At 40.4% G+C, this 14,187-nt stretch overlaps 1 protein-coding gene across 25 annotated transcripts in view; it reads left to right on the top strand.

Annotated features, from left to right (window-relative positions):
* The first annotated feature begins 46 nt into the window (after nucleotides 1-46).
* Nucleotides 47-14,187, top strand: part of CCDC7 (coiled-coil domain containing 7) — a 290,894-nt gene continuing 276,753 nt past the window's right edge. For 8 of the 25 annotated variants that reach the window (XM_079912712.1, XM_079912701.1, XM_079912711.1 and 5 more), the window contains exons 1-2: nucleotides 7,266-10,375; nucleotides 11,534-11,626. In XM_079912712.1, the coding sequence (XP_079768838.1) occupies nucleotides 10,097-10,375; nucleotides 11,534-11,626 (372 nt within the window). In that variant the 5' untranslated portion in view covers nucleotides 7,266-10,096. Of the gene's footprint in view, nucleotides 137-7,261; nucleotides 10,376-11,533; nucleotides 11,627-14,187 lie in introns of those variants that run through there. The other 17 variants (XM_079912708.1, XM_079912706.1, XM_079912707.1 and 14 more) reach the window with 11 other exon arrangements.

Genomic DNA, 14,187 nt, shown 5'->3' with positions numbered 1-14,187 from the left:
CTCAAGCCCCGCCTCCGCTCCGCCTCCCCTCCGGATCCCAGGACCACCCATCTCCGGAAGGACGGGGCCGGAAGTCGGCGCGCTTACGTCAGCCCAGTTCTTCGAAATGGCGTTTCCTCAGTTTTACTTCCGGTGGGTGAGTTCCGAGGTGCCAGAGGGGTGGAAGGTGGGGGTGTGCGTGGGAATCGCGGAGTTTCCCAGGGTGAGCATCTTGTCCTCCTGTTTAGAAGCGGTTGCTGGTTCCCATTCTTGAGTTTCTGCTGTCTAGCAGGTGCATCCCTGGCCCGTAAACCTGGAGACAGACTGCAGTTACTCTGAGTAGCCGCCGTTTGGTGCACGGAAGTGGGGGGTGTTTTTTTCTCAACTCTCACCCAGTTCAGGCTGGCGAGCAGGCTTGGGGTTCTGCCGTGATTCTTAGTTCTGGATAGAATTGATTGCGAGACGATCCATGGAATGCCAGTAGCCACAGTTCAGCTATGTGATTAACTTAAGGTCCCCCAATTTTGCTGTTTTCGGTATTTTCTTGGATTCCTCAGTCCACAAAATAAGAAAACGTATTTTGTGAAGTGTTGATTGGAAATAACTTCCTTTAATTAAAATGGAGTCCTAGGAATCGCTCTTTCCAGTTCAACAAAATAGAAGAAAAAGCTACAAAGTGCAAAACAAACTGAAATTTCAACGAAAAAATTTGAACAACTAGGGAATTTAAAAATGCATATATATAATATTCTTTAGTAAGAACTATTGTAAACTAATTTAAGAAAATTCTTGGAATAACTGGCTGCACCTGGAATTGAATTCAATTTATTACTCAGTTAACTAAGAAGTCTGCATATATATAAGACAATTTGCTACGTAATAGTTTCGTTTCCATTTTCTTTTCCGTGGTTAGGGTTTAACAAACTTAAAAGCTTCACAGACTAGGATGGAACCTAACAAATTCCCCTGAAACCAGTTGAAGGAGAGATATTAATTGAAAAGACTATGGACGTAAGTCAAGTGGTAGATTTGAACCCTGGCAGCGTGGCCTTTTAACACCCCAATATCGTTACCTGTACAAGTAAAAGTGTATGACTTATGATGTCCTCCCAGTGTTACGGTTCAAAGACCCTTTAAGACTTATACGCAAGGTAGTGTGCTTCAACATTCTGATACTAAACATTCTGATACTAAAGGCAAGTATGTACTAAGCCTATGAAAATTAATATTCACGGCCATGAATTGGCCCATATATTTATGGGCCAATTATATGTATTATATATATAAGTTTATATTTAATGATTTTGTGTTTGTGTAAATAGAGGCTCAAAGGGACATTTCTAGTCCTAGTTTCAAGAAAAAAAAAGTCAAACAACTAGGGAATGAAAAAATTTAAAAAACTACATATATCTAATATTCCTCAGAAGGAACTATTACAAACTATAGATAAAACTTCGAAGAACTGGCTACAGCTGGAATTGAATTCAATTTATTACTCAATTAACTAAGAACATTGCGTGCACGCATGGAATGTTCACTGTGTCTTTAGAATTCTCCATGAGTCTTTTCATGTTTCTGATTATCTTCTGATACCTTTTTGTTCTGGACTATCTTTTCAAGGATATTTGTATAGCAAATAGTGTTGAGAAATTTAGCATCTCTCTCTGGGGCAGAGGACGGATTTATTGGCTGATAATGATAATAAAGACAATGTCTCCCACCGGAAAAAGGATGAGAAGGTTTGCTAGCAGCATTTTCAGAAAAGATTAAGGATAGGGTGGAGGGAAGCTCGTGGGTGGGGCCGTGAGCTGAGTGGGTTTAGTCACTCTACCCCATGGCTCATGGGAAGGTGTGAGACTAGGGCCAAAATCGGCCCCAACAGGGCCCTCCTTGAGCTTCAGGGAGGTGAGTTCCCAGAGGGGAGGGGGGGGGAAAGATCAGAGTTTGCTAAACAGGGCTCCTCTCAAGGAACCCAGCTCACTGAGTCTACAGGCATCAGCTGGCCACTGTTGCTTTGCTCTACAGGAGTCAGGGCTTCGGGAACCAGCACAAATGTTGTTACTCTGGCTGCTGCTATTGCTGTGATTAATAAACTGTTCTTTGTCTCTGGCCCAGGAGTCTCATATCTTCTGCCAGTGTCTATGATACTGTGGTAGGCTGACTTGTTTTCTAACAAATAAGGAAAACTGTAGACCCTTCACAGTTCTTGACAGTTTCAGTGACGAAGATGGAATACTGACACAACATGGCTTCCTGGAACAGGAAATACAAGAGCCTCTCCACAGTCCATTTAGTTCACTTAACATGATTTGAGGGAAGTCCTTGGATTTAATAACAGCCATATTGTTCAATCCAGCAATAAATAATCCTCCACTCCATTCTCTGTCACTGAGGAGGAATAGGGAGGTGGCTGCAGGCTGAGTACTGGGAGGCAGGTTCATGACTTGATTCTTGTTATCTCTTCTTGGGGTGAGGGCTAGAGGGTCGATCTGATGGTCAGCCTCACACCCATCCTATAATAACAACCAATGCTAAGATCCACCGTGGGTTAGAGGAAAGTTCTGATCCTTTTCATACAACAATTACAGAGACACTCACCAATGCTAAATGCAAAAAGAGGGAAATTTATGTCTGCTGTGGGCAGAAATCTTGCAAATCTATAGAACTTTGGCTGGTTAGCTTGGGAGATAAGGGGAAGGCACACATATTTGTTAAGGAGGGATGGGAATAGCTTGGCCCTCTTACAGCTCAACTTCTTCTGAATTCTATCAAGCCAATCTTATATCCTTTCAGAGATGACAGTAAAAAGTCAGAGTTTTCTTGAAGTGGGTTTTGACCGTAAAGGCACTCTCTGGCCCTCTTAGTGAAAGTTCCTGAGATAGAGAAAAGCACATGGGAAATCACAGGTGAAGCACTGTGTAGCATTTGGGCACTTACTGCCCTGCGTTGCATCTATACTCTCCCCTGTACTGGCCCCCACAGGCTGAAAGATGGGGACATAATGGGTCTTTATAAGTTTTATGAAAATCCTCTTGTCCCTCTTGCTCCTGACTGATTCTTCCAGATGAAAAGTTTGGGTGAAAGTAAAGTATCATTGGAAAGAAATATCAATAGTTTTAGTTCCTGGAATGGGACACATTTATTTTGTGGCAATGGAAGGATAGAAAAAACAAGCACCTGGGGAGGGAGCACCTTAAACACTGGGAAGTACAGGGAAATGAAGGGACATTAATATTCTTTTGTCTTTTAGAACAGCTCCAAGACTCTTCCTCACAGAGGAAAATGCCTTAGTGCAACTCTCCCAAACTATTGCAAGATCCTTGAATTTAACTGACTCCTGGGTTGCTATCTGATACACAGCTTTGATTGCAGTTTGATTGCTGTTCTCTTAACCGTACTTCTCTGTATTGGAAATAGCAGCAAATGGCCCCAGCTTCTTTACCTCCCATGTGTATCTTTAAAATTCCATTTTAGCTCCTTTTTATTTTTGAGTCACTGGCTACAACTCTTTTCTGTTTTATTTTATGGTTCACTTTAGGTTTTAGAGTATACAGCTTTAACTTATTACACGTATTAGTTTCTTATGACTTCTGTTACAAATTATTACTTGGTGGCTTAAAACAAATATATTCTCTCATGAAATGTGAAATATTTCATTGAGCTAAAGTCAAAGTGTTGGCAGGGTTACACTCCCTCCAGAAGCTCTAGAAGGGAATTTGCTTCTTTCCTCTTCCAGTTCCTGGTGGCTGCTGACATTCCTTGACTTATGACCATGTCACTCCCATCTTTTGCCTCCCTGGTAATACTGCATTCCCTTTTTCTATGTCAAATCTCCTTCTGCCTCTTTCTTTTTTTCTGGCTGTGCCACACAGGATCTTAGTTCCCTGAACAGGGATCAAACCCGTGCCCCCTACAGTGGAAGCGTGGAGTCTTAACCACTGGACCGCCAGGGAAGTCCCCCTCTGCCTCTTTCTTATAAGGACACTTGTGACGCCCAGATTATCTCAGATAATCTCCTCATATCAAAATCCTTAATCACATGTGCTGAGTCTTTGCCATAAAAGGTAATGAATGTTCACAGGCTCTAGAGTTTAAGACTTTTATCTTTGGGGGCCATTATCCAGCCTACATCACAGATTGCTTTCAAGTGGTATTATAACAGTTCACATATAGAATAAGAACTTTACAATGTTATATTTCCATTTCTCCCAATTGGCTTTTGTGCTATTATTGTTATACATTTTACTTTCACCTATGTTCTAAATCCTTCATCACATTGTTACTGATTTTTCTTTAAACAATTACCTTTGAGGATTTAAATAAGAAAAATATCTTTATGTATACTCACATAGTTTCCATTTTTAGTGCTCTTCAATTCTTTGACAGATCTAGATTTGCAACTGGTATCATTCTCCTTCTGGTTGAAAGACTTCCTTCAATATTTATTTAGTGCAGGTATGCTGTTGATTAATTCTTTCAGCTTTTGCGTGTCTGACAGATTCTCTGTTTCACCTCGTTTTCTGAAAGATAATTATTCTGGCTAAAGAATTCTAGATTAACCATTTTTTTCTTTCAGTACTTTAATAATGTTGCGCTGTCGTCTCCAGTATTGCATTTTAAAATTTTTGAGGGAATTTCCTTGCAGTCCAGTGGTTAGGACTCTGTGCTCTCACTGCTAGGGCTTGGGTCCAATCCCTGGTCTGGGAACTAAGATCGCATAAGACGTGGGGAAAGGCCAAAAAAGTAAATAAATAAAGTTTTGAAACATTTATATATTGTAACATAATTGCCACTGTGGCAATATTTAGCACCTCTATCATGTTATATAATCACAATATTATTGTCTGTATTCATTATACTGTGCATTAGATCTCTATGGCTTATCTACTACTAAGTTTGTACCCTTAAACATCAAACTATTCCCCTATCCTCTGGTAACCATGATTTTACTGTTTCTTTAAAAGTTTGACTTTTTTAGATTCTATATGTAAATGATACCGTACAATACTTGTCTTTGTCTATCTGGCTTATCTCACTTAGCATAACGTTGTCTTGTACTGTTTCGGAAAAAAACTCTGTGGTCATCTTTGTCTTTGTTACTTTATTTTTGTAATGTGCCTTTTTATCCTTACGGTTTATTTAAAGATTTTCTTTTTTTCACTGCTTTTAAGCAATTTGATTATGATGTGTCATGCTTCCTGTGCTTGGTGTTCACTGAGCCTCTCAGATCTGTGGAGTTATACATTTCATCATACTTAGAAAAATAGTTAGGAACCCACATGCATGTATATTATGTCATTTGAAGTTGTTCTATGGCTCACAGAAATCCTGAATTTTTTTCCCCCCCACAGAATCTTTTCTGTATCTTTCTTTCTGGGTGGTTTCTCTTTACTATTAGGTTCATGAATCTTTTCTTCTGTGATTGCTAACTTACTGTTTCTCTTAGCCAGTGCATTTTTTCTTCTCAGACATTTTCATTTCTGGAACGTTGATTTGAGTTCTGTCATATCTTCTATGTCTCCACTTAACATGTTCAATCTTTCCTCTAGATTCTTGAATATATGGAATACAGTTGTAGTAATTTTTTTGTCCTGTCTACCAATGCTATCATCTGTCACGACTGGGGTCATTTTGACTGATTGATTTTTATCCCATTACATTAGTATATTGTATTTTCCTCTTTCTTTGCATGATTTGCAACTTTTTATTTTTTTGGTTGTGCTGCACAGCATGTGGGATCTTACTTCCCAGACCAGGGATCGAACCTGTGTCCCCTGCAGTGGAAGTGCAGAGTCCTAACCACTGGACTGCCAGGGAATTCCCCTGCAACTTTTTTTTTTTTTTTTTTTTTAAATTTTTGCTGTGTTGGGTCTTCGTTTCTGTGCGAGGGCTTTCTCTAGTTGTGGCAAGCGGGGTCCACTCCATCGCGGTGCACTGGCCTCTCACTATTGCGGCCTCTCTTGTTGCGGAGCACAGGCTCCAGACGTGCAGGCTCAGTAGTTGTGGCTCACGGGCCTAGTTGCTCTGCAGCATGTGGGATCTTCCCAGACCAGGGCTCGAACCCTTGTCCCCTGCATTAGCAGGCAGATTCTCAACCACTGCGCCACCAGGGAAGCCCCCCCTGCAACTTTTGATTGGATACTTGACAGTGTGATTTTTACCTTGTTGGGTGCTGGATGTTTTGATATGCGTATAAATATTCTTGAGCTCTGTTCTGGGTCTCAGTCAAGTTATTGGAAATGTTTGATTCTTTCAGGTATTACTTTGAAGATTCATTTGTCAGGTCCAGAGAAGTGTTTAGTGTAAGACTAGTTTTGACCACCTCCTGTGGCAAAATCCTTGTGAGTACTTAGGGAGTACCCATAAATTATAAAGCTTTTCACTCTAGCTGGTGAGAATATAAAATATTTCCAGCTCTTTGTGAGCTGTGAGTATTGTACCCTTTGATGCTTTTAGGTGGCTCTTTCCCTAGCCTAGCATGTGTGTGCCCATACATGCATACGGTGACATTAATCTGCTGTGGACTTGAAGGGGGTCCCTCTGAGAATTTATGGAGCTCTCCCCCTCTTTTTCAATCTCTTAGTATTCCTTCCTCTTAACTTGAATTTCCTTGGCCTTACTGGACATCTTTTCTTCAACTCAGGGAGACGTCTGGGGTCTCCCTGGGTTCCCCCCTCTTTGCATTATGATTTGGAAACTCCTCTCTTCAGAAAGTAAGTTTAGGAAATCACAGGGCTCATCTTGTTTGTTTCCTGTTACCCAGGGATCACTGTCATTAATTGCCTGATAGCCAATATCTCGAAATTCATTGTTTCTTATATTTTGTCTGATTTTTTAGTTGGTGAGCTAGGAGGATAAACCCAGTCCCTGTTCCACCATTTTGGTTGGAAGCAGAAATCTTCCTATTATCCCTTGAAGAATAATGTGAGTGGTACATGTTCATGGTACAACCTGGTATTTAACATATGTACCTGAATCACTTTGTTGTACACCAGAAATTAACACATTGTAAATCAACTATAGTTCGACAACAACAAAATATTTAATAGTCTAAAAAAAAAATATATGACTCCACAACACCTCGCAGTGAAACATTTAGACGGTGTCAGAGGAGGGCCTGGGGCTCAGGCTTTGTCGGTGTAGTCCAAGCTCTTATAGCACTAAACGGGACGTTATTTCTCGAGGCCAAAAGCCTGTAAGCATCTCCGCGTGTGAAGCGTCTGGAAGTAATCGCATAGGATACCGAGGGCGCGGTGGAGGCGCGCAGCCTCTCGAAGGCCCCGCCGTTGCCGGAAGCCCTCGCCCCTCTCCCCGCGCGCGTGGGATGGGCGGATCCCGCCCGCGGCGTCTGACGTAGGACGTCGGCGTCGTGACGTGGCGTCAACGGCCGTCCGGCGGCTGGCGTCTTATCCTCGCTGCGGCCGCCCGGGGACGCTGAAGCTCGGCGTTTCCTGGCGGCACAAATGTCCGTTTGTAAAGCAGCAGGGCTGGAGTCTGCAGGATTTGCAGGCTTCCGTCTTGAAGGAAGTCTGGGAGGCTCAGAATTTCCAGCGTTTTCACCGTAGAGCCAGCCTCGCCAGGGCCAAACCACCCAGTAGCCTGACTGCCAGCAGCCTCGGCAGGTATACCGAGTGGTGGGGGACTTACCTCGTCAGCTGTGAGCGTGTTCACAGATTCCCTGACCAAAGCATCCTTGCTTCTCTCTTCATTTCCCCGCCCCCCTCCCCCCCGCGTGACTGCCTCAGCTGCGGCTGAGCTTCTCGTGTCTTGATGGAGAATTTAAGGACCGTAAACCCTATGCCTCCCACCCCCACAGTTTTGTATAATGTGTCGTTAAAGGGCTTGAAATGGATATCAAGCTAATCCTTGAAGGGAAACCAGAAAACGTTTGTCTTCGTGGTGGAAAGTGACTGATAAACTTGGGTAATTTTATGGTGATAGAGTATCCACCTCCTGGCATTGTTAGGAGAGTTAAATGGAGCAAATGTGTAAAATCCTTAAGTATTTTTTTATAAGTGTTCACTGCATGTAACTTTTTTTTTTAAGTTTCTGTGAACTTTCATGGATCCATTTATTAGGCCGTTTTCTAGCACCTGGTGAGTGCCCCATCCTTTTCTGTTGGTTTCTTGAAGTAGCCCACATCTCTGCCTTCCTGTCTGCTGCCTTAGGTAAAGTTTCCCTGTTCCTGTCTAAAGTGAGTTGGCCCATTCGTGCCTTAAAACCCATTTCTTCTTGTTTACTCAAGGGTATCATCACAGCAATTCCCTCTCTCCCAGTCATACTTTTTGCTTTCTACTGAATCATTTCCATCAGCAAATTAGTTTCCTAGGGCTGCCGTAACGTGCCACAAAACGGGTGGCCTAAAACAATTTATTGTGAGAGAAATTTATTATCTAACAATTCTGGAGTCTAGGAGTCTGAAATCAAGGTGTTGGTAGGGCTGTGCTCCCCCTGAAGGTTTTTCCCAGCTTCTGGTGGGTGCTGGCGATCCTTAACATTGCTTGGTTTGCAGCTGCACCCCTCCAATCTCTGCCCTTGTCATTTCGTGGCCTTCTTCCCTGTACGTCTGTGTACAAGTGTCATCACACGGCTTTCTTATAATGACGCCAGTCATTGGATTTAGGGCCCACCCTATTCCAATATAACCTCATTTTAACTTGATCACATATGCAAAGACTGTATTTTCAAATACGGTCATATTCCCAGGTACCAGGGGTTAGGACTTGAACATATCTATTTCGGGGACACAGTTCAACCCACAACAATGGGACTAGTCTGTGTGTGGAGCACTGCAGACAACAGAGAGCCAATGCTATTCTGTCTTAATTTTGCCAGTCTATCAGACAATTCCCATGGGAGGAGGCATTGTTCTGAGTCTTAATCAGCTTTGGAAAGAGAGAAGTAGGAGAATGAAAGCTTAATAAGTCCTACCCAGTCTATACTTCCTTATTCTAGCACGACATTGGTGCTGCCCCGGTATTACTCTGCTGATACCCTGGGATCAGCAAATAATAGACTATTACTGTCTATGGAAATAATGGTATATATAAAGGGCCTATATTAGCTCAAGGATGGTGGGGAAAGGTAAAAATAAAATTTTAAAGTTTTCTAAATACGTTCTTTCACTGCTGCCACTGTCTTCTTCCCTCCCTTCAGCTCCTGTCCTGAATGCCCACACATAAATCACACGTCTAGGGGTTTCTCACAGGTTTGTTTTTTTTTTCTTGTTGTTAGGAATGTTTCCCTCTCCATTTTGTAATTTCTCCAGAGTTGATTTTGGGATTCACCATCTTCATGGCAATTGATAGTCTGGCTGTCATTTTTTTTTTGTTTTTTAAAATTTTTATTTTATATTGAAGTATAGTTGATTTACAATGTTGTGTTAGTTTCAGGTGTACACCACAGTGATTCAGTTTTATGTATATATATCTATTCTTTTTCAAATTCTTTTCCCATTTAGGTTATTACAGAATATTGAGTAGAGTTCCCTTTGCTATACAGTAGGTTCTTATTGGCTATCTCTTTTACTTATTCATTTATTTTGGCGGCACTGGGGCTTAGTTGCCACATGCGGGATCTTCAGTTGTGGCATGCGGACTTCTTAGTTGTGGCATGCGAACTCTTAGTTGTGGCATGCATGTGGGATCTAGTTCCCCCACCAGGGATCGAACCCAGGCCCCCTGCATTAGGAGCACGGAGTCTTACCCACTGGACCACCAGGGAAGTCCCTGGTTATCTATTTTAAATATGGTAGTGTGTATATGTGAATCCCAAAATTTATCTACCCTCCCCCACCCCGGCCCACCTTTCCCCTGTGGTAACCATAAGTTTGTTATTCTAAGTCTAGGAGTCTGTTTCTGTCTTGTAAATAAGTTCATTTGTATCTTTTTAAAAATAATAGTTTCCCCATATAAGCGATATCATATGATATTTGTCTTTCTCTGTCTGACTTGCTTCACTTAGTATGATAATATCCAGGTCCATTCACGTTGCTGCAAATGGCATTATTTCATTCTTTTTAATCTGCCATCATTTTTAATCTGAAATCTTAATGTTTTATTTACAGGGAGGAATAAAAATTTTTCATCTATAATTCAGAAGCTAAGTAAATAACAAAATGAAGCCAGTAAAGCATCTGTTGGCATCTAGTAGTAAATTGGCAAATGTTCCAGAATTAACATATAAAAAAGGAGTATTTAATTCACCATTGTCACCTAAACCAAAGGAAAAACATAGTGCAAAATTAGTACGTGATAAACTTGAACCAGTGGTCTTAAGATCTCCACCAACAGGGGAATCCATCATAAGGTATGCTTTGCCCATTCCATCAAGTAAGACAGAGGAGTTAGTAGCAGAAGATGAATTGATCAGGAAGATTACCAAACATCTGAAGATGGTAAGATACTTGTTGGTGCTTGGGTTGGGGGTCCCCATGACCATCGTCAGGTTTAGTGATTTCTTTTGAGGACTCACTGGACTCAGTATATAGTCATATTGATGGCCAAGATATATTATAGTGAAAGGATTAAAAGCAAAATCAGCAAAAGGAGAAGGCACATGGGGTGAAGTCTCGAGGAAACCAGGTGCAAGTTTCCAAGATTTCTTTCCCTTTAGAGTCACACAGGACTTGCTTAATTCCTTCAACAAGTTGTTACAGCACATGTGAAATACCTACCAGAGGAATTCACTAGAGATTCAGTGCCCAGGGTTTTATTGGAGATTGGTCACCTAGGTACTCTCTGCCTAGCATGTACCAAAATTCCAGACTCCCTGAAGGAAAGCATGTGTTCAGCATAAATCATATAGTTGGTACAATGAGTTTAGGGACAGTGAGCCACTGTCATCAGTCAGTGAATAGTGGGAACCCTCCTGAAATCCAAGTTCTGAGACACAAGCAGATCTTTCTAAGGATAGGCTTTTCTCAGTCTCATGCCTGCTCTGTAGCTTTTCTCTGCACTTTAGAAACTCTAGCTGTTAGTGTTGGGGAAAAAATATCTTCCTTTTTTCTGAGTTCCTTGCACAGTGATCCAGAATTGAGTTGTAAATGTACCAAATACCAAGTGAGAACAATGAGGAATAGCACAAATATAGAAAAAAAATATAGTTCATCAAACTTCCAAAATACAAGTTTGCTCAAAGTTCAGGGGGTTAGCTCAGAGAATTTCCTTTAAAAATGTGTTGCTTTCTGGTCTCTATCTCCCTATTTTCCCCACTCTCTTCAAAGAGGAAAGCCAAGTTAATTAGATTTTGAGGTAAACTTTGATGGTAAGTAGAGTTGATGCTTCAGCTGTTCATAGACTCTCTTCAACACAGAAGTGGAAGAGTCATAGGGCCTATCTTCATTGCTAGGGAGGGATCAAGGCCTATTGCTCATACTCCTTCTTCAGGATGATATGAGGTGGGGCATGAAATGGAAAATTTAAGTTTATGGTACTGGTAGAAGTAAGTCTTACTGCTAAAATGGTTCTGACATAGTTGATTAAATATCTTTTTAGATTTAATGTAATATTTTTACCCTATATAAGTACATAATTTGCTTTGATTTTTCTCATAGGTTGTTTCTACTTTGGAAGAAACCTATGGATTTAGCATTCCAAGTAGAGAAGAACCAGTTGTGAAGCCTGAACATGAAGGATTAACCTTTCCTGTAAGTATATGTAATGCTAATGTAGAGACATTAATGCTGAAAAGGGCTAAGATTTTCTTTTAGAGTCTGTGTATGTTCTCAGATGAATCCCCCATCCATGAAAATGATCCTCCTAGGAAACTTGAAAGTAGTGTACTGATTTTTCCATTCTCTGCCAACACTTATCTTAAAGTTTAATTAAGACATGTCTATATCTTTTTTTTATTACTAAAGTATTTATTGGATTTCAATTTTAAATTTGTTTTCATGCATTTGTATATGTTCTTAAACATTTTATTTATTATTATTATTTTTTTATTCTTGTTAGTCATCCATTTTATACACATCAGTGTATACATGTCAATCCCAATCTCCCAAATCATCACACCACCGCATATCTATATCTTGAGCGTACTTTTGATGCTAATGCATCTCTTATTTAATATGTAAGCTTGTGGTTGGCTGTTGGTTTGCAATGTATATTCTTTATTATGTTAAGAAAGTATTCTTCTGTTTATGGTTTGCTAAATAAAAAACCCCCAACATTGAAGAGATTACTGAGTTTTAGTAAATGTCTGTGTTGTATATATTGAAATGATATAACTATTAAGGTGATTATGTACTTCACCTTCAGTCTATTGATGAGACGAATTATTTTTACATATTTCTTAATAGTCGACTATACTTTAATACACTGTACTCGTTGGTCATTATTCTTCTATTTTATAATTAGTTTTGTTAGTTAGGGATTGAGTTTGGCTTCATGTAATAAAATAGCTATGTTGGGTCTTTCAAACCATAAACATAGTATGTTTCTCCATTTATTTGATTGATTTCTTTGTCCTGTTTGATTTCTTTCTTCAGCATTCTGTAATTTTCATCATAAAGATCCTGTATATTGTTTTTCAGATTTATACATTAATATTTCATGTTTTTTGGAATGATTTTTAATGGCATTATATTTTTAATTTCAGTTTCCACCTGTTTGTTATTAGTATATAGAAATATGATTGATTTTCGTGTATTGATCATACATCTTGCAACCTTGCTCAATGTACTTCTTTATTCTAGGAATCTTTCTGTAGATGTTTTGGGGTTTTATACATAGACAATTATGTCATCTTCAAATAAGGACAGTTTTACTTCTTCTTGTCCAATCTGAATGTTTTTATTTCCTTGTCTCTCTCTTTCTCTCTCTTTTTTTTTTTTTTTGGCTGTGCCGTGCGGCATCTTAATTCCCTGACCAGGGACCGAACCTGTGCCCTCTGTGCCCTCTGCAATGGGAGCATGGATTCTTAACCACTGGATTGCCAGGGAAGTCCCCACATATCTTTTTTTTTTTTTTTTCTGGTACGTGGGCCTCTCACTGTTGTGGCCTCTCCCGTTGCGGAGCACAGGCTCCGGACGCGCAGGCTCAGCGGCCATGGCTCACGGGCCTAGCCGCTTCGCGGCATATGGGATCTTCCCAGACTGGGGCACAAACCCGTGTCCCCTGCATCAGCAGGCAGACTCTCAACCACTGCGCCACCAGGGAAGCCCCCACATATCTTTTTGAATTAGAGTTTTCTCTGGATATATGCCCAGGAGTGGGATTGCCGTATCATATGGTAACTCTAGTTTTAGTTTTTTGAGGAAACTCCATACTGTTCTCCATGGTGGCTGCACCAATTTACATTTCCACCAACAAGGTAGGGGGGTTCCTTTTGCTCCACATCCTCGCCAGCATATCTTATCTGTAGACTTTTTAATGATGTCCATTCTGACTAGTGTGAGGTGATATCTCATTATAGTTTTGATTTGTGTTTCTCTAATAATTAGCGATATTGAGTATCTTTTCATGTGCCTGTATGTCTTCTTTTTCATATGCCTATCTGTATGTCTTCTTTGGAGAAATGTCTGTTTAGGTTTTCAGCCCATTTTTTGATTGGGTTGTTTGTTTTTCTGATATTAAGCCACATGAGCTGTTTGTGAATTTTGGAAATTAATCCCTTGTTGGTAGCATCATTTGCAAATATTTTCTCCCAGTCTGTAAGTTTGTTTTGTTGATGGTTTCCTTTGCTGTGTGAAAGCTTTTAAGTTTAATTATGTCCCATTTGTTTAGTTTTGTTTTTGTTTCCTTTACTCTAGGAGAGGGATCCAAAAAAATATTGCTATGTTTTATGTCAAAGTGTGTTCTGCCTATGTTTTCCTCTAGCGTTTTATAATGTCTGCCCTTACATTTAGGTCTTTAATCCATTTTGAATTTATTTTTGTCTTATGGTGTTAGGGAGTGTTCTAATTTCATCCTTTCACATGTAGCTGTCCAGTTTTCCCAGCACCACTTATTGAAGAGGCTGTCTTTTCTGCATTGTATATTCTTGCCTCCTTTGTTGTAGATTATTTGACCATATGTGCTTGGGTTTATTTCTGGGCTTTCTGTCCTGGTCCATTAATCTATGTGTGTCTTTTTGTGCCAGTACCATACTGTTTTGATTACTGTAGGTTTGTAGTATAGTCTGAAGTCAGGGAGAGTGATTTCTCAAGCTCCATTCTTCTTTCTCAGGATTGTTTTGGCTATTCGGGGTCTTTTGTGTTTCTATACA

Source organism: Stenella coeruleoalba (assembly GCF_951394435.1).
Source record: "Stenella coeruleoalba genome assembly, chromosome: 2".
Lineage (NCBI taxonomy): Eukaryota > Metazoa > Chordata > Mammalia > Artiodactyla > Delphinidae > Stenella > Stenella coeruleoalba.
Note: the sequence above shows the minus strand (reverse complement) of the source record. Positions and strands in the feature narration are given on the sequence as shown.